This window comes from Poecilia formosa, unplaced genomic scaffold (genome assembly GCF_000485575.1).
Source record: "Poecilia formosa unplaced genomic scaffold, Poecilia_formosa-5.1.2 Scaffold18, whole genome shotgun sequence".
Classification (NCBI taxonomy): Eukaryota; Metazoa; Chordata; class Actinopteri; order Cyprinodontiformes; family Poeciliidae; genus Poecilia; species Poecilia formosa.
The window spans coordinates 3,759,895-3,780,488 of NW_006799957.1; the positions used below are offsets into that span (position 1 = coordinate 3,759,895).

At 36.1% G+C, this 20,594-nt stretch overlaps 1 protein-coding gene across 3 annotated transcripts; it reads left to right on the forward strand.

The window, feature by feature from the left end:
- Positions 1-811: 811 nt before the first annotated feature.
- On the forward strand, positions 812-19,459 carry pnp4a (purine nucleoside phosphorylase 4a). 3 transcript variants are annotated; one of them, XM_016668982.1, is made up of 8 exons: positions 812-1,004; positions 1,253-1,502; positions 15,085-15,248; positions 15,714-15,817; positions 17,314-17,489; positions 17,597-17,787; positions 18,714-18,793; positions 18,961-19,459. In XM_016668982.1, the coding sequence occupies exons 3-8, from the start codon at positions 15,119-15,121 to the stop codon at positions 19,111-19,113; spliced, it is 834 nt and encodes a 277-aa protein (XP_016524468.1). In that variant the 5' UTR covers positions 812-1,004; positions 1,253-1,502; positions 15,085-15,118; the 3' UTR covers positions 19,114-19,459. The 3 variants fall into 3 exon arrangements, with proteins under 3 accessions (XP_016524468.1, XP_007547116.1, XP_007547115.1); XM_007547054.2 differs by lacking the exons at positions 812-1,004; positions 1,253-1,502 and adding an exon at positions 6,414-6,511; XM_007547053.2 differs by lacking the exons at positions 812-1,004; positions 1,253-1,502 and adding an exon at positions 14,022-14,793.
- The last annotated feature ends 1,135 nt before the right edge of the window (positions 19,460-20,594 follow it).

Sequence of the window (20,594 nt, forward strand, 5' to 3'; positions counted from 1 at the left end):
AATATTCTAAGTTTTTGAGATAGGTAAGTCATAATGAACCAAATCAGTGCAGCATCTTAAAATGTTTAACTGCTTGTCATGAAGCTTTGAAATATGTGAGCTTCTCTTTTTAAATTGAATCACAAAGATAAATGAACAATTCAGTTGTATTTTGATTAATTGAGATGCACTGGAATAATGCTGCTGTTCTGCCATCAAGAGTAAATAGCCATTTTTTTTAAAGCCAGTCTTTCAAAAGCGTGCAATGAAAATGCAAACTCTTGGGTAATTAATCTCCCAGCCGGCATGGAAATAAGCAGAGTCAAACATTTTATCTTGTGTCAGCTTTGTACTTGTGGGACTTTTTAAAACATTTTTAAATCATAAAATCCAAAATATCCAACAGGATCAATGGAGTGAAGTTAATACGCTGCTGCCAAGCAGCAGTCCAATAAAGCAAACTGTAATCTTTGTAGTTTTAAGGATTTGTTCTGTAAAAACACAATAAAAAAATAAGAATGCATAAAACAGTTGACCATGCAGCAAGAGAGTATATGATCAATGATACTCATGAATGGCATTTAACCTTCATGATTTTGGCTACATTAAAGTGTTTTTTTCTGTTTGTTGCAATCTTTTGCACAGATTAGACAAGTTAATGTTGGTGTTTAGTTTTTTTTTTCAGTTACCAGGCTGCAATTTTCCATGTTGCAAAATTTAGGAGTTCATAGATTTGTATTTATTTTATTTTTTATTTTTTTGTAAATGCTTGAAGTGTCAACATCTTTTTTTCTCTCTTTTTTTAGGCAACTTCAAAAAAGATCCTAGCGCTGAAAGCAAAAACAAAGCAAAAAAAAGAAACAAGCACGCAGCTCCAAAATATCAACAAAAAGAGCACCTCGCGATGGGCAAAACATCTAGAGATTTATGCAATCCTTCTTCCTTCTGCGAAAAGTACGATTCAAACATCAGTACAGAAAGAAATTCTGAACTTTCCTCGAGGAGCTCCTACAGAGAGAAATATGGTAAATTAAAGCTGTTTTATTTTTTTATGAGAGCTGATGCCCCACTGTTCAACTTAAAAGAATTACATACATTTGAAGGTGATGCAATGTTGAATTGTGTGACATTAAAGTGGTATTGCACAGGGGTGTTCTCATTTCAGATGTATAGTGCTGTTCTACACAGAATAAACCGCATAAAGTCTGACAATTTGCTCCTTGACTGAGTCAAACCTGAGGTGTAAGCGTGTTATTGTTCTTGTTTGTTTCAGCAAATCGCATTAAAGGAACCGTGGAAAATGTCATGACACACTGTGCCTACATGGAGCATCAAGAAGAGAGCCTTCTTTGTTTGATCTATTTTTACTGCTAATGTGAAAGTATTGAAATGTACTTTTTTAACGCAACTTGTGCTCATTTTGCAGCCAGCATGAGCCGATCACACGTGCGCGGATGCACATGTAGGTGAACTTGTCCTTTAATCCCAGCAGGAGCCGCAGACAGACATCTGCTCCTCCACAGGTAACACGGTCACATCTTCATTATGCAGATTTCCTGTGCGCGCGTCCTGACCTCTGGCCTCTACATCTGTGACTGCGTGTGTGTGAGACCAGCTCTGCTGATTTGATGCGACAAGCGAGGAGCTTTTCTGACCTGGTTACACACTCGCACTACACACACACTATTGCAGCAGGTTATCTCCACATGGTTAGCGTGTTTTTACGCCACATGATGAAATATTGAAGAAATAGAGTAGGAGGAACACAGTGCGTGCATGCATGTGTGCTTGTTAAACTTTACTGTCTCTTTCATAACCGATGTGATGAAATCAGAGGCCAAGTGTCTGACTCAACTACGGCCTGCCACGGGAACACACACTTACTGGGAGCAACACTCGCTTCGTGTGCACACACACTCAGAACACACATATTTGTTCACAATCTTCTTACACGTGCTGCCCTCCTTGTCAGGGTTATCACCTGCTTTGCACCTGTGCTGCTGACACGGGGACGTTTTGATCTTCACCTGAGTCTGCAGTCTGTCACCCTGTGTATGTTTGTGTGTGTGTGTGTGTGTGTGTGTGTGTGTGCGCTTGGTACAGCGTTGAGCTTCCTGTGCATCCACCTGCTGTCTTGTTCCGAGTCTGTTCTGGTGGTCTCTTTCTGCTCCTCTCTGTGTTTCGCCTCAGGGCATCCTGATCTGTTGAGCCTCGGGGAAATGCTCAGTTTAAAGTTTGGCTAACAGTGGGAGTTTAAGAAACTGTTAAAGCCCCGAGGTGGGTAAACGATGAAACACCCTTGAGCATGTTCTGCGCCTGGGCTCGCTCACTCTGTGGTCTGAGCTAACTGCTGATTATGTTTGACAACTTTGCTCATATTCCAGAGGTGAAGCATTCATGCAGGTGAACTTTCCCAGAGTTTATCTCCTTTTATTAAGTCACATGATAGGAAAATGTGGTAACACTTTATTTGAAAGGGGGTGAATAAGACTGACCTAACACTGTCATAACACCTGTCATGAACATCAATAAGCCTTCATGAATATTTATGACTGTTGTCATAAAGCATCATTCGGTAAATTATGACACTTTTAATACAAAGTTGACATTATTCAAAATGTCTTTGTTATGACAACTTGACATTAACCAAGAAATCATTACTGATATAAATTTGTTATAAAAGTATTACTGATTGCACTTTAAAAATTTGGTAACTTTATGTTATTAAAGGTAAAGTTTAAACAGTAATGATTTCCTGGTTAATGTCAAGTTGTCATAACAAAGACATTTTGAATAATGTCAACTTTGTATTAAAAGTGTCATAATTTACCGAATGACGCTTTATGACAACAGTCATAAATATTCATGAAGGCTTATTCATGTTCATGACAGACGTTATGTCATGTTTATGACAGTGTCATGACAGTCTTATTCACCCCATTCAAATAAAGTGTTACCAAAACTGTTACTTGTTTTTCTTATATATTAGAAAAACAATATATTTTGAAATAATATATATTTCAATATATTATTAATATTGTTTAATGTCATGAACATGAATAAGCCTTCATGAATATTTATGACTGTTGTCATAAAGCGTCATTCAGTACTAAGTACCCATGTATCTTATGTAAAATGACTTGTTGGAGGACTGTAATTATGCACAGAAAAATATTTTTACAACCATCTTTCTGCTTGAAATGTTCATTAAATCACTCACTTTAACACTGCGCACAATTTTTTTTTGTTTTGTTTTGTTATTTTTTGAAACCCATCATTCAGCATCTACATAAATTATTAGAAAAAAAACTAATCAGACAAAAATCAATTAAAGGAAACGTCTCTTTTTTATGTAATGTCATTTGTTGCGCAATTTAGTTTTCTGTTTTCTGAAATCAAAGGTGACTTTGGTGCTTTGGGGACAAAGACCAGTTTGTGTATAGAAAAGAGGCATGGATGGCTTTCATGTGTTTGCATCATTTATGCATCTGTCTCCAGATATGGCTCTTGTTGAAAATATAAAGCACATTCATGATGTGGAGAATCAGAAAGCTATGACTTGTTTTGCTGCTGCAGCTAAAATCTTTTGATCAACAGGAATGGACACATATGTCTGCTGTGAAAATTGGAACATTATATAAAAGATTGGTCTTATTTATATCTTATTGACATTGTACATTTTCATGATTTTTTTCAAAAACATACATTTTGATTAAATTTAAATATTTGTTGCCTTAACAAATAGACAACAAATATTGGGGTGGATAATTGTTTGTTTGTTTTTATTGATCTTACAGCACTTTGAGCAGCTTTTAGTGTAAAAGGTGCTTTATAAATAAAATTCATTGAATGATTGATTGAATACTGTATTGAATGTATTTTACCCAACTTGTTATTCAAATCTAATCTCAGTTTGTCAATGAGAAATTATGAGGGTTCATGTTGAAGCTGGAACTACCTGGGTTAAGTAATTTTTAACTGTGTGTTGAAGAGCATCAATGACTGACTCATTAATCAATTGGAATCTACACTGCTTTTATAAGTGTTTGCAAATATTTTCTTATTAGTCAGCTGCGAGTCTTTTAGTTTTTTTATTTTGTATGTTGTTTTTTTTTATTTACATGAAACTCTCCCCTGGATGCCTGGATTTGTGCCAAGCCTCTTTGCTGTAGCTGAATCATGAAGTCTGACTTTACCTGTTGATGATGGGTTCTTGCAGTAATCTTAGTTGAATGACTAAAACTGTTTCATGTTTTCTCAATTTGTGGATTGTGAAAGCATCAGAGATTAGATGCAGCTCTCAAACTGAAAGGACTAATTCCTGAGTCTCTAAATATATCTATTGGGCCAGAGAAGAGTTTGAATCCCTTCTGTTAAAAAGTAAAATTCAAACACAACAATAAAGAGATTGCTGTGTGGTGATTGCATATATTAAAAAGAGTAATATTTATTCTAGCTTTAGATACATTTTCAAATCTAAACTTTATGACACATTAGAAAAAGATTAAGGGACCTGCTTCAGAATTTAGTGTCTCATAATATTGACTCCTCTTGCAGCCTTCTGTTTGTAAAAGGCTTTTATTTGTTCTAGTAAAATGTTCCCGACTACACAGCACTTGGCTGCTTAGCAATTGGCTGCTTGACAAAGCAAATCAGAAAAGCCCAGATTATAATGAAAGGAGGCAGTCAGTGCATACAGATACTGTACCATTGCTATCTGTCATTGTTTGTTGTTACAGAACATCAGAGCACAAAACTTATTACATTTTTTTTCCCTGTTGCAATAAACCTGAACTTGTCCCGGCCTGTCCCTGGAACATGCACACACACACACACATACACTCAGAGGTCACCAGGGATGATGTAAAACTGAGATAAGAAGACAACTAAATACTGTGTGTGTGTGTCTGTGTGTGTGTGTGTGAGAGAAAGAGAGAGATACACAGAGAGAGAGAGAGAGAAAAGGGAAAAAAGAGGGTTAGCTATAAACACACACACTGAGGCCAGCCTGGGATTGTCTTCGTGATGAAACCAGCAGTAATGTCTGTTGTCGGCATGACGACTCCATACACCATCCTTTGTGACATGACTGCTGTGCGTGTGTATATTTGTAGTTAGAGGATGGATTCAACCTTTGACCTGGACTTTGTGACCGGAGAAAGTAGCTTTTTCAACTGCTTCACAGAGAAATCTGAACTTTAAGATGAACTTTATGTGACAGTTTGGACTCTTTTCTGTTAATGGAGACACCAATCAAATATATTTCCAAAGATAGGAATGCATAAGAGTTTGAATCAGTTTATCAATAGTTAAATTGTGATGGAAAATTTAAGTTAAACAAACTCAACTTTTTTACAAATGGATAAAATATTTTGTTTTGTTTAGTAATGTGACAGCTTGTGGTGCATACTGTAAAAATACATAATACTCTGAAAAACATAATTATAAATGTTCAGATCTAGCTCTGAAGCTTCACTGAAACTCTGAATTGAAGAGAAACTTAAACCAGAGGTTTAAAAATATATTGAAGAAGAAAATCCTGAAGGAAAAAGTCTGACCATCAGTTCATGCTCTTAATCTCAAGCTGGTTTATGCAGGAGGATAATTATTTTAAGGACTCCAACAAGTCCACCTCTGAATGGCTAAAAGAAATTAAACTAAGAACTTAAATCTGATGTTTTTTAGAAGACTGTCCAATGTGACTGAGCTAAGACAATTCTGCAAAAGCTATTTCACCAAAATTCCTCCACAGTGATTTAAAAGATTCATTGCCAGTTATCGCAACCAACAGTTTAGCCAGTTATGAAGTTTAGGGAGCAACCGCTTTTTTTCACATCCTTTATTAAATACCTGAGTTAATACAGTTTTTTTTTCCTTTCAGATTGTTTTTTGTGATATCAATTTTTTTTCATGATCTGAAGCATTTCATAGAGAAAGAAAATCTAACATAAAATAACCTGTAAGGATAAATACTATCAGACTGCATCGTATTTATATCTAATACACTCTTAACTACATCTAACAGACAAATCTGTCAGCGCTATATAAAGTTTTGCAGCATTCTGCTTTCTCAGCAAATCAAACACATTTTTAAAAATTAGCATTTAATGAAAACTAAGTAAAGGTTGAAGATCTACCAATTTCTTTCATGTTAAGTGATATATAAGGTGACGTTTTTAAGAAGTAAAGACAAACATGAAGGGGAACATACAGTGTCATAGCCTAAAACACAACGTGTTTAAGTTTCATGTTATAAAAGAAAATGCCTGCGCTCCAGTCAAGTTCGTCTGAGACATTAAATCAACCAAATGAAGCTCTGTGAAGCGTCTCACGCGCTTCTCAGGTGTGTTGCATCAGAAGCTAATTAGTCTGATTCTTCCTCCCATGGGACCATCAGGTCTCTCGCTCATTTACCAAAGTAAAACATGATTGCTGGATGAATAACAGCCAAGACGGGGGCTTGATGTTTATTTTAATGATCAAGATTAAGGCACTGGTGTTTCCACGAGAGAGCCGCTGCGGTGAATCTCTGGTGAGGATGTATTTTTTAAAGCAGACTCACTTTGTGTGTGTTTCATTATAATTTCATTTCTATTTAGAGTGATTTAATGCCGTGGAAGCAGGTCTTCATTTGCGATGTTTCCCCATGTTTTATTTATCAATACATGGTTATAAAAAATTTACTTGATTGAAATAACATTTAGCAGGGGACTTTTATGAGTTATTTGTGTGCAAGTCTGATAGAAGGAAGAAAGTCCGAGGTTAGTGGGAAACATCCTAATAAAAGTTGCAAGCAGTAAGTGCAATCAGGCTTCCAGACTTGACCTGATTACTTCAAACATCTGAACTGTGAAATGTCGCAAGTAAGTGACACGATCAATCATTTTAGCAGGTTTGAACTTTTCCGCACAAAAAATAAACACTGCCCGAGTGCTAAAAGTGAAGCAATCAGTGCGTCACTTGTCCAGCCAAGGTTCAACATAAAGAGCTAGATTAGGAAGCAACTGAAGATTGTGGCCTTAATATAATAACAAAATGCATAAGAGTTTGAATCAGTTTATCAATAGTTAAAATTGTGATGGTTTGACAACTGAATCCGAACATGTCCCAAAAACTCTAGCGCTTGTGTGTTGTTCTTGATCAGCGATGGTGAGCATCTATCAAAAGTATTTCAAGGAAGGGATGAACCAGCATCCCCTCCTTGCTCATCTGATCTAACAGATGAGTTGAAGTACCTCAGATTCCTGAGGAAGATGTAATATTATTTCTGTTAGACAACAAGTCTAATTGACAAATATTAAGAGTATGCAATACATCACAGTTTGCCACAAATGGGGCTTTTGCATTGAAATGCAACTGAAGGAAAAAAATGTCCATTATTTCATAAGATCTGCAAATATTGTTGAAAAAATATTTACAGTCAAAAGAAAAAGTTCTTTGAAGAAAAAGTAAAAGAACATCTGAGACATTAAAGTATTTAATCAATAAAATAGACACACATATGCAAAAGTAAAAATTTTTACCTTAATGTCGCTTTAGAAAATGAGGGACTAGTTACTTAGTTAACAATCAGAGTTTTGGAAGTCTAAAGCCAAATTGATTCAGCATGAAAACACTAAGCTTAGAACAAATCTTACCATAATTCATACATCAGTGAATTTAGATTTATTTTGTAAAAGTCAATATCTGTTTTTAGTAATAGTGTCCTGACATAACAAAAGCAGCCAAAGTAGACTGACTGACTTTTAACCATGATATGGGCAATATAGCTGCATGCCCACAAGGCAAAAGAAAAAAAAAAATTAGAGTTGTTTTACACCACGATGGCGATGTTTACTGATGCTTTAATTCTTCTTTGGGAGTGTGGCTAAAGGCCTGGTTGTGTGTCGCATGGCGGGAGTGGCATCACAGGGTGCCTTTCATGCAAGAATGCTTGAACTCATTTTGTCCCTCCCTCTGACAAACAAAAGATTAATATTTTGCAACTGACACACAGCTGGATGTCTCATTTTTCATTTCAATTTTTCAATTATTTTAAGTAAATTTCTTTCATAAAGTAAATTTAACTCTAAAACTGAGTTGTAAATAAAGTGATTTACCTGTCAAAATTTTAAACGGTAAAGTGTATTGTCATGACAGCAAAAACAAAAGTTTGATGTGTTACAAACCAAAACAATATGTCAATATCATGAAAACAGTTAACATTCATCTTTTTGATGTCTTAGCTGTGTTAAAATGTGTCTTTGTGAGTCTGTGTCCATGGTTTTGTTGCTCTCCTGTGCAACCATCAAATGCAACTTGAGGCAATATCCTACGCACATGCAGACACACACACACACATGCACACAAACACACACATTTGCCCATCCGCCTCCGACTGAAACAAACAAAACAAACAAACACACACTCCCTCCATCACCATCCGTCTGCTTTCTGCCGTAACGAGGTGCAATCAACACGCAACGCTGACCAACACACACACATGCACGCACACACACACACACACACGCACACACACACGCGAACACACGAACTGAGGCTTGAAGGATGAAGTCAGCCTCTGATTGCAGAAGAGTTACAGAAGTGTTGACTTGTGTGTGCGTTGACCTCATACTGACATGATGTCACATCTAAAATGGTTGCATTAACAACTGCAGAAGTTTTTTTACTTTAATACACTTTGAACTTTCAAAAGTGTATACAGAACATGTCCTTAAAAGTAATGAAATACTTTTCTAAATATATCACTTCCTCTCCTCTTTATTTCACAATTTTTTATATTTTTTTAAATGATGCATTACAGCTTTTTGCAAAAAGAACTTCAGGGAGTTAAAAACGTCAATGAGAAATGAGAAGGCTTAAAGCGTATCCGAAGAGTACTGAGATCTTAATATTCTGAACATTTCTATCCACGTCTATACAGCAGTAAAAGCAATTTTAATTTCATGGTAAATTCACCCCACCTAAATGCAGCCTAATCAATAAAAGCACAATAGTTTGAAGTTCAATGATGCTAAGATTTAAATTTATCTTGCTAAAGTCACCAGATCATGCTAAATCTGATGTCAGTTATACTCAACAACACAGAATTGCTAACTGAGGCCCTGATTAAGCAGTGCTTTGAATAGCTTTGCAGTGTGTTCAGACGGCTTTAAACCTGACTCCAACAAGGAGATGCTTTTGAACACACTGAATGTTTCAGCAAAGTGTTTCTGTTCTAAACCAGCCCAGTTATCTCACACCTGCTGGCTCCTAAGTGTTTCTGTGTGAGTGTGTGTGTGTGTGTGTGTGTGTGTGTGTGCCATTGAGATCTGTGAAGAATGTCAGCATGATGTAAGACACACACAATCGCCAAAGTGTTGACGGATCAGTGGAGAATTCCTGATTCTGACAATCAAACATTGAAGAAGTGCAGAGAGATAAGACAGAGTGTTAACCGAGTCGCAACACCTTGACATCACAACCTCAGACTTGGCTGTGATGTCAGCACCTGGCTGGTTTATTGTTCATCAGGTTTGATGTGGTGCTGATAAGAAGGCATCTGTGTCATGATTGTTCACACGCATGAAGAGCCACATTCAACCACCAGAGGGAGACAAACCCAGCAAACTCGTCTGCAGTAAACTGTTCTGAGCAACACTTAGAACTTAGTGAAATCTTCTGTATGACATTTGCAAAGATGCATTAGCACATATTATGGTCTTCTACATAGTTTCGACATGTAGGAGGGATGTTTTATCCACACAACAGTTGTGCATCTTCTTATTTCATACTAGCATACATTATTAATAAAATCTGAGAGGGTGTATGTGTAAACCACATAAGATCACCAGTTCCTGAAATATTCAGAGTATTAATACCACATGTTCTTCCTGTGTATGTGTAAATTATCTCAGGGTGCTTCAACTTCCTCCCACAATTTCATAAACAAGCATATTAGGGGAATTGACTTCTCTAAGTTGTTGCTGAGCTTCAGTTTGTGCATGCATGTTTTATTTGCTGTCCTGTGATGGACCTGAGGCTCGTTGTACTTTGTGCTTCGCCCATTGACAGTTTAGACACCAAGATAGGTTCCATCCACCTCACAACTTGCACAGATTGGGGACGTATTAGAAAATGTCATGCTGAAAAAAAATCTGTTTTTGTTTTATGATGTAGCTTACATTTTCTTCATTTTACATAATCATACCTTAAATATGTTTCTGTGAAGACAAATCTTTTCATCTATCTTTGTTTACTCTTAAAAAAAAAAACTTTACCTCCTGGCTGCAAATGCATAATACAAAGGAGGATTACATCTACTGAGATCACATACAGTGTCTAATTTGGTTTTAAACATTACAGTAACAACTGAAGGTGAAATGCAGTTTAACTCCAGAGGAGGTCAGTAAGAGACTGCTCTGGTCTGAAACTGTAAATTAATGGTGGAGTTGAAAGAGGCCAGCAGCCATTCAGACTTGTGATTTTGGGAGGATAGTCACAAGTCATTGGCCAAAAAGGCTTTCTATTTTAATATCTGTAAGAAGCTGCAGGGCCTTAGGAGTGGTATTTTAGGCAAGACGAGTGGTGGAAATTATTAGGCAGCTCACAACGCTTCACAGTACTGTGTTATGTTAAAACACAACACAGTACTGCAGCTTGAAAAATTAGCAAATAACCATTAGCATTTGTACAGATATTTTTGTTTTGTTATGTATTTCAAGAGGTGAAGGACCTTTAAAATAAGGGATCCAAGAAATATGAACAGATGCCATACCTGAGACTGTAGAAACTGTAAAACAGCCACCCAATGTAAGAGATAAGGGAGACAAAAACCAGATGAACAAACTGGCTATTCACCACCGAACCAGCTAAGATGTATGCTATGGCAGCGTCTGGTCACATATAATAGCTCAAGAAGCTGACTTCTTTGCAGGAGTTTCCTATCAGCAGCACAAACGAACCATCTGCAGAGGAATGAAGCTCACCTTGAATGGCTGACTGAGGGCAGAACAGTCCTGACAATGAAAGATTCCCAGAAGGGAACAATCCATCACACTTTTGGTTAATAGCCTGTATTCCTATAATGAAATCTCCTGTCAGACATCATAGTGATCAAGATAAGGAGACACATGGATCAATACACGAAAGGCAAAAAAGGCTTTGGTAAAAATAACAGAGGAGTCAAACAGTCAAACACCAGCTTCTGGTTGACAGACCAGTGGCTCAAGCCTGGTCTGTCAACTGGACAAACAAACCTGTGCACTGCCAACTTCAAGTCAACTGGACAAATCTCAGTCAAATATGGCCTATAGACCTAAACTTCCCTAGCAAAGTGATCCACAAGACTGGTTATGGTTATGATAATGGAGAGAACCTCCTGCAAAAGGAGGTTCATATTTCCCCCCAGATTAGAATCAAGTTGGTTGACTAGAGAAACCAACTTGAAAATGGGACAACCATTCAGTTCAGGAGGAAGGAACTCGATGCTCGTAAGCCTCTCTAAACTTCCCGTGACCAAACCATCACCGCAGGGTCTACAGCACCTCTCTGATTAGTGTCTGATTAGTGTTAATTACTAGATTTCTTTCCTAGCACACACTCACCAGAGAGATAATTTGGATGAACTCTAGATTTTGGTTCACATGATTGTGTCCAGACCTGAGCTTTGTGCGTGACCTTGCTTTATGACCCTCACAAGATGACATATATGTTCCTGATTAGTTTTCCCACCCAACTTTTCTTTTTTTTTCTTTTTTGTTCTTTTAATTTTTTTTATGTTGTTCCAAAGGATTTATTTGTGATTTTAGGGATTTTCAAAATCAAATCACTGACAATGTGGTAGGGAGTTAAAAAAAATCTTGTCAGAAATCCAAACACGAGGAGACTCGTGAACACCAGATTATACAATTTCTCTTCCTGATGATGCTGTCAATGCTAGTAACTTTAAACTCTTGATAGGAAAAACGTGATCTTATTGTTCTCCAACATGAGTACAGTTTATCTGAAATAGGAAAAACACCACCATGAGCTCCATATCTGTCAGTTAATTTCTTTGAAAAACAAGGAGAGTATCCAGATGGCAGATATAATTTAAAACTTGGGGGTGCATTGGTTTGCATATATCAAATTTACTTATGCCTCAGAAAGCACTTTCGTCAATGGTAAAGGAAGTCAACATGGAGGTTTTCACATTAGTTTCTTTACATGTTTGAAGTTTTATTTCACTGTCATAAAGTGATGCATGACTGTAAAAGAGACCAATTTAAAATTTTTTTGAGGTTTCACATAATCTGTAAAATGTATGAATCAGCAGTCTACATAAAGAGATGTTTATGTTTCACTTCAAGATTGCAGATGACTTATTGGTGAATGGGTTTGGGAGAGTTTTTTTTTATTTGATTATACATCAAAACTTTAAACAGATGCATGATTTGCCCTGATGGTGGCATTTGATAAATAAAAAAAATGTGTGTCTTTATGCAATTTTTATGGTTATTAGTTGTGGATTTGTTGAGACATTCCACTTTAAAACCCTCAATACCTCTCATACATTAAATCTGTTGCAAAAAACTAGTTTTACCCAACGATAAAACATCATTCAGGAGTTTTTGAGACATTTCAGTCAGATGAATGGTTTACAGACCCTGCATTGATCAATATCTATTACATCACATTACTCCCCTTGTTAGTTAATGATATATAAATAGTGTCAGGAAAGTTACTCCTTTATATTCACAAGAACTATTTTTGTGTAAAGTACAACATATGTAACAATAAGCTTTTTAAAACATTGTTGTGCCTCACAGCTTAAATAGCTACAATGAAAAACACAGAAGTAACGTCTGTATGTCATATATGGCCAAGAATGCTAGATATCTAAAAGACGTTTAAATGAACGAGAGCACATTTCTGACATTCTGCCCAAGTGAAGGTATGCAGTAATGGTGAGCATTCAGCAGAGCATTAAACACTGAGAAGCACAAATCAGTGGCCACAACAGGTTAACCCAGTTGTATGCAGTGTATACTTGCAGTCAGCTCTTTACTGCTATTAAAAAAGCCTTGACAACAGAACTACCTATGGAAGTGTTCCTGCTTGCAGAGTCATGTCTGCATGCATAATTATGGAAAGTTGAGGGAAAGCATACTTACCTTTTATTCTGACAAGTATTCTCTATTAGAAGATCGAATCTTGGTTTTTACCAGCTCTTATTTTTATTCTTCATGTTGTTTGTGTTATGTGTTACATAGGTGGTGATGTTTCCATTATTCCCTGCTTTTTGTTTCGTGGGACACGCCTTGTTCTTAACTGCTTTAGGACAACAAATGAAAATTAGAAAATTAGCTGTTGTGTTAGCTCTAACATATTTATATTGATGCTTACTGCTGACATGTTGATTTATATGTGTTGTCCCAATGAAATAAAGTAAATTAAATTAAATGGCTTTCACAATGCATGTAGCTACAAAGATTAAAATGTCTTTGAAAATAATTGTAAAACTAATATGGTAAAACATGTCTGAGTGTCTAACTATCTACATTCCTCTTTTCATTAACCGTCTAACTAGAGTCCATATGGCTTCTGTTATGCACGTTTACATGCAGCATCATTTGCATGCAGTTTTGTGTTCATCCCTTAAAGTTAAAACAAAGATGATTCCAGAGACCAGTTTGATGAGTTTGATACTTAGCACTCCTGAATGTGGTTTTGTTTGCTAAAAGTGACATTGCTACAAGTAAAGTGTATAAACCTTCTGGTTCTGTATGCTGTCCGCTGGTTCGAGTCCATCTCTGTTCAGCATCCATCAAGCTCACATGAGCCTTATTAGCAGCATCTGATCAGAGCGGCAGCAGAGGAACATGTGAAGTGTATTAGCGATCATGAGTTGCTAGCCGCTCCTCATTAGCCTGACACAGCCTTGGACCTCTTGAGTCTGGATTTATAGCAGTTATGTTTTATTTAAACAATAAAAAATAGTACATGATTTCAGCGTTCAGGAAAATTAAGCTAGATGACATTTGTTTTACATTTTGGACATTAGGATTTGGAATTAAAAAAAACTATGCGTAGTTTGGAAAGATATTGTGACCAAGCAAAATATTGCTGCACTGACTCTTTTATTTTGGTCTTTTTATAACCTTTCCAGAAGTTTCTGCAGACTGTAAAATATGATCCAGAATCATAAGATTCAAGTCATATATTAGCTTAATCAGCTCTATTGAGTACATTACTAAGGGTGAACATTTTTACTGACTGGAAAAGCAAAAGAAAACTTGTTCATGTAGCAAATGGCAGATCAATTAATTTTTTTTTATTATTTTCACTGATTGCATCATCCCAAAGGAAATCCTGCTCTGGACCAAAAGAAAACCATATCACCTATATCAAAAATCTACACTATAGCAAGAGCATCATACTTAAAAAATGAAGCACACTCAAGATAATAGATTGATTAAACGATTGAATAATTATCTTAACAGGCTCCCAGTTTGTACTCTAGCAGTTGAGCAACAGGGGGAAAAAAAATCTCACAATAATCCTAGGAGTTATGTGAACCAAAAGCTTGTTGCACAACCAAAAAAAGAAAGAAAAATGTGAGGAATCCACACAATTGCTATTTTACTCCAACTGTAACGCTATTGGCTGCTTCTGATGAATGAGCAAGTTCTGAACCAATCAGATGCATGTGACCAGTAAATATGTAAGCTGATCAGCATCCGCTGACCACACTCTCCTCATCTGTCACACAAACACACACACACGCACACACACATCTGGAAGTAGTACCGGTCATCATCGTTCATTCATCATGCACAGCAAAGAACAGATCAGGTAAGGGAAAAGGTTTTAACATCATTTCTGATGCTCGGTAAAGTTTTGTAATGTGAAATTGTTGTTAAATAGCTTGAAAATGTTAATAATATTGTCAACAGTGTGCCATTTTCAGATATTTAAAGAAATTTATTTTGTTTTAACACATGAAAAGTGCTAATGTACTAACATTAGAGGTCTTTTTAGTTTAGTTGCTTCTATGCAATCATGAAGATGCTTCTAGGGTCATAACATCACAACTAAGAATATTACATTTTTGTGAGTGATATTGCGCTGTTTATTTTCCTGCAGTCACGATGAATATCAGAAGACCTCTGATTGGCTGATGTCTCATACAAAGCATCGTCCCATCGTGGCAATTATTTGCGGCTCTGGACTGGGCATGCTTGCTGATACCCTTAAATGTCAAGACTCCTTTGATTACTCTGACATACCAGGGTTTCCTCAGAGCACAGGTAATTTATGAGTGCATGCTTTTATGAATTGATATCTTTAAAAAATACTGATATTTTTACAAATAGATTCATGTCACTAATATTGTACATTAACACAACAGCATAGCAAAACTTTATATTTTCATTTGTTCATAAGATCATAAGGCCTTTAAACAGATATTTAATAAGAAGAATATTGCAAAAAATGTTTTCAGCTTCTTTTTATTCATATATTTAAGTAACTGAAGCTCAAATTGAAGTATGAAAATTATAACTAATTGCTCAATTTATGCCTTATTTTAATTTTTAGGTATTGATCAGTATGTTGTTGTTCATTAGACTAAATTTGGTTATCCATCAGCCCTGCAAAATTATAGTCAGAAATGTCTCTGATGTGTAATTGTCATTATAAGCAATTGTATTCTGTGAACATGCACAATGAAAGCAAGAAAATGAATGTTCTCACTATGTTTATTTTTGTTACAGTACAAGGTCACGCAGGTCGGCTGGTTTTTGGGGAATTGAAGGGGAAGTCATGTGTTTGCATGCAGGGCCGCTTCCACATGTACGAGGGACATTCACTCCTTAAGGTATTCACACAGATATTTCAAGTGTACTAATAGTTATTCCAAAAGTCAAACTTGTTGATAGGATGCACAAAAACAACAAAAGTTACATCTACGCTTAAGCAAAAACAAAAATACAATGACAGAATAAATCAGAGACTTAAATATCTAAACAACCAGTGAGCATAAACTTGGATGTGTCTTGTGATTTTGACTTTGGAAAACCTAACTCATCCATGTGTGTGTTTCCATATGGAATTTGAATAAATGTGTGAGGAAGTTGGTAGAAAATCAAACTGTAAGAAAATACAAAGTATAATACTAAGCCTAAAGACATCTGTCCATGAACACGCAGAGTTAATAACATACATTTATACACAGACAAAACAACACATCACATAAACATGGATTAAATAGAACATGTCTTCACAACTATATCCACATCCACCACAAAACTACAACATTCTCACATAAGTGGTTGGCTAAAAAATATCTCAGTCCAGCAACCCTGGGCAAAGTTTACATAATAACCAGCATGCTACAAGCTAACCTGTAGTCTCTTGGATGTGTGTGTGTGTGTGTGTGAGACATTGTCATGCTTGGGTTTGGTCACATGCAGCCTTTTAGTCAACTGTTCAATGCTGCCTTTGTTTCCTTCTGTAGAACACCCATTCAGACAAACGTGCTCTCTGCTGTGTGTCACTGCTGTGTGTTACACTGAGACTGCCTGACTCTCCTTTAGGTGGCGTCCTGTGAAATGCCCTTTGCAAAGAATCCCCACCCCCCCCCCCAAACCAAAAAAAAAAAAACAGATTCAAAATAAAAACTTTCACTAAAAATACCCTTTATATGCTTAAATGTTAGCTATGAAACAAGGTTGTGTGACTATCAGGAGACCGACCCTTAGAGTTTTATCTTCCTAAGTGAAAATCCTGCATCACCTGACAAACCATAACAAAACTGTGGAAAGTTAATTTGTGCAAAAAACAGGCATGCTCACAATAAATAAAATTAATAACAATGCATATATATAATTTGTGGCAAATAACTAAATAATTAATATGCAGCTTGCATATATTTAACTACCTTTACTGTAAAACCACTCAATAGAAACCACTGTAAAACTCATCTTTTTAATAATTAGCATTCATTTCACTAGTGGTTTGCTCAAGCTATGTAGGGGACACAGCAAACATGTGAAATAAGATCTTCTGGTCACAGGAGACAAACTTTATCCTCTGCATGCAAAATGCTTTTTGAAGAGAACAAAAAAGCAAAAAAAAAAAAAAAAAGTTGTAGTTGTTTACAGAAAAAACAACTCACTTAGGAATGCAAAAAAAGAAAAGAGGCAACAGACTTGTGTCTTCATCCTGAACAGTCAATGGTCTCACCAAATTTCTTACATGCCCAAAGCTTCCCAATGTACAACATGTTCAAATGGCTGCCAATCTTTGCACTTGGTAACATACTATCCAAGTAAGCATAGCTAAAATAGAAATACATGTCTGTCTTTCCATCAGACGACCTTTCCCATTCGAGTCTTCAAGCTGATGGGAGTGGAGACACTTATAGTGACAAATGCTGCAGGCTCGTTGGCTGATGGCCTACGTCCTGGTGACATCATGATAATCAAGGACCACATCAACTTCCCTGGGCTGGTCGGTCTGAACCCACTGTGTGGGCCCAACGATGAAAAGTAATTTCATTTCTGCATGATTATTGTGGTGATATTTTACTGTCCTCACAGTGGTGAATAAAAGTTTTCCTTTACATGTCAATGATGCCAATAAATTTTTGTTGCAGGTTTGGGCCACGCTTTCCAGCTATGTCAGGTTGCTATGACAAAGGGCTGCGTAGCCTCGTGATGGAGCTTGCCAAGCAGATGGGTGTCTCTAGCCTTGTGCAGGAAGGTGTATATGCCATGGTGGGTGGACCCAACTTTGAAACCATCGCTGAGGCCAAACTGCTGCATCGACTGGGAGTGGACGCAGTCGGTATGATGCACTAAGACACTAGAAATGTGCACAGTCTCATTATGACCTTTCCTCCTCATTCTTAGCTCCAATTCTACATTTTTGTGCTCATGCACATAGAGATTGTACATCCAATTTATTCTTGTTGTGAAGGATAAGAGCAAAGGGTTCTTTTGAGTCTCTACTGAAAGAAAATTTCAGTTGCATGGCTGAGGAAAAAGTTGCAGGAGCTTTATTTAAAAATCCATTCACAGTTGAAAATATTTTTCCCCAACCAATGTATTTTTAATGCATAATGCTCACTGTAAAATCTGATTTAATGTGTTGTGCAGCTGCAGTTTTTGATGGACGCTTCAATGCACCAGGAGGAACATTTTCACTTAGTTTGGCCCAGATAGAAGATTTTCTAATTGTTTTATTCTATTGTTTTTTTTTTCATGTTCAGTCAATAGAAAGTTGACACCTATGTACAAAAGTTAAAGTTGGTATGTGATCTGAATTGACAGATCTACATATCTGAATCGATTTTTTTTTCCCATAAAGGTTGTTTAGATGTTTGGTTGTAGACTAAAATGAAGGCATAGTTTGCTAGGAGAACTTAATTTTAAAAATAAAATAAAAAACTACTCTGTTTGCTAACAAGTAGACTAATTGATTGCTTGCACTTTAATCAAAAGCAAATGAACATATTTTCAAGCAGAATCTCCTTATAGAATGTACTTTGTAAAACGATTGGTGTACAGGGTTACAACAGACATCAGCAAATGACAGTATTTGGGCAGCAGTATTTGTTGTGACTGAGAGAAACTATGAATAGGCAGGAATGAACAAAATGAGTTCATGAGGCTAACTGAAGTAGAGGGTAAATAGGAAGTGGGATGTTTTAGATTTTTCTATTTATTAATATCACTGTTTTAAACTACCCCTGTAATGTATTGTTATTTCAGGTATGAGTACAGCACCTGAGGTCGTCGTGGCAACTCACTGTGGTCTAAGAGTCTTTGGACTTTCTCTGATCACAAATAAGGTATGACAACAATCACAAATACTGATAGTAAACAATCACAACTCTTATTTTTCAGCTTTATTTCATAAGTCTGTGACTAATAAAGAATGTAGTAACTTAAGGAATGGTTAGTTATCTGGATCTTTGCTTGGATGACTGATTAATTGATTAATTGGTCTCCATGGCAGGTGGTAAAGAGCTATGAGGACTCTGAAAGCGTGAACCACGAGGGCGTCCTGGAAGTCGGCCGGTTGCGCTCTCAAACCGTGCAGCAGCTGGTGACTGAACTGATCAGCAGGATGGAGATCAATAACAACGAAAACACAAATAATGTTTCCTGAACTAACACGGATGCATCTGGTTATTGCACTGATTTAATTTTTTTTACTACTTTTTATTTTATTACCTCTGTGTGTGCAGTTTTTAAAAAAGTATTTGCTAAATTGAAAATCTTATTTATATGACTATGGTGCCAACCTGTTGTTCATACATTTAAATTAGGATATATGTATTCATCTCTGATATTTTATGTAAACTACACAACTTTTACAACAGTAACTGTTTAATGGTGCTTTATTGGAACAACACTGATGAATGTTTTTGTATACTGGCCTTGAATTATTAATGTTTATGTTGTAAAGTATTTCTGTCTTGTCTTGACATGGTTGAAATATTCTACCAATCCTACTGGTTTCTGTTATTTCCTATATTTACTCACTGCTGCCCTCTTTTGGACTTAATAATATCCACATCCTCTTGTCCTCCATTTTTTTAACAACTAAAGCTGTGACGCAACTTTTCCTTATTACACACTTCTGCATATTGTATAATCTCATAGATAATATAGAGCATGTAAAGATTATATAAAAAGCGAATTCATTGTCTTAAAATAGTAAGAATCTGCTTATATTATAAAATAGTTTCATTGAAAAGTCAAATCAGCTGCACTGATTACAATTAACTTAATCTACAAGCAATTATCTACAAGGAGGCCATAACAATTAACATAATAATTAATTGTAAGGGTATAGTAAGCATTGAGCTTTCCTGAACAAAATAGGTTGAAAAACAGCATGGAAAAGGAGTTTATAAGAAGGTATTGAATGTTTAAACACACATCTGAGATATGAAAAATCTGAATCTTGAAGAGTTTCATTTTTATATAAACAACTGTATGATGTTTTACATTGCAAACCGAAGCATTTATTGAAACCACAAAGATTGATGAGACATCTTGAATAGGCTGAATCCAGATTCTCTGGTGAAACAAAGTTTCAGAGTGTTCAGCTCTGCCTGTGTGTCTTCAAATAAACCTCGACATCTTGGCATCCAAAGTTTTCAGGAGAGGAGTCATCCCAAGAAACCGCCGGCCAGTCAGGAGTAAAATTTGCAGTAATTATGGCAAACAGCTGACAGAAGAAGGAATATCAAATACGAGCCATTTACACTATCTGATAGAACTTGTATGAGCAACACTAACCTTTTTTCTACAACATCATAGCTATTTATTTGGGCAGAAAGGTATAAAAAGCTACACGCACACTATGAATGTTAATTAGTGTTAATTCTTTGTCTAGAAATGATAAAAATTGCATCAATAATTATTGTTTTTGTTATAGTAACTGTAGTAAATCTTAAAAACTGATGACAATCAAACTCTGTAATTACTTAACGAAATTCTAACAGAATGTTTACTTTTAAATTCAAATGAAAGGGTCAGGGCTTTTGTTTAGCGGTAATTAACAAACAGGGGAAGAGAGTAGCAGGAAAAAGCAGGTATTTTTTTATTTGTGTTTTTTTTTCATTCTCTATAAGGATTAAC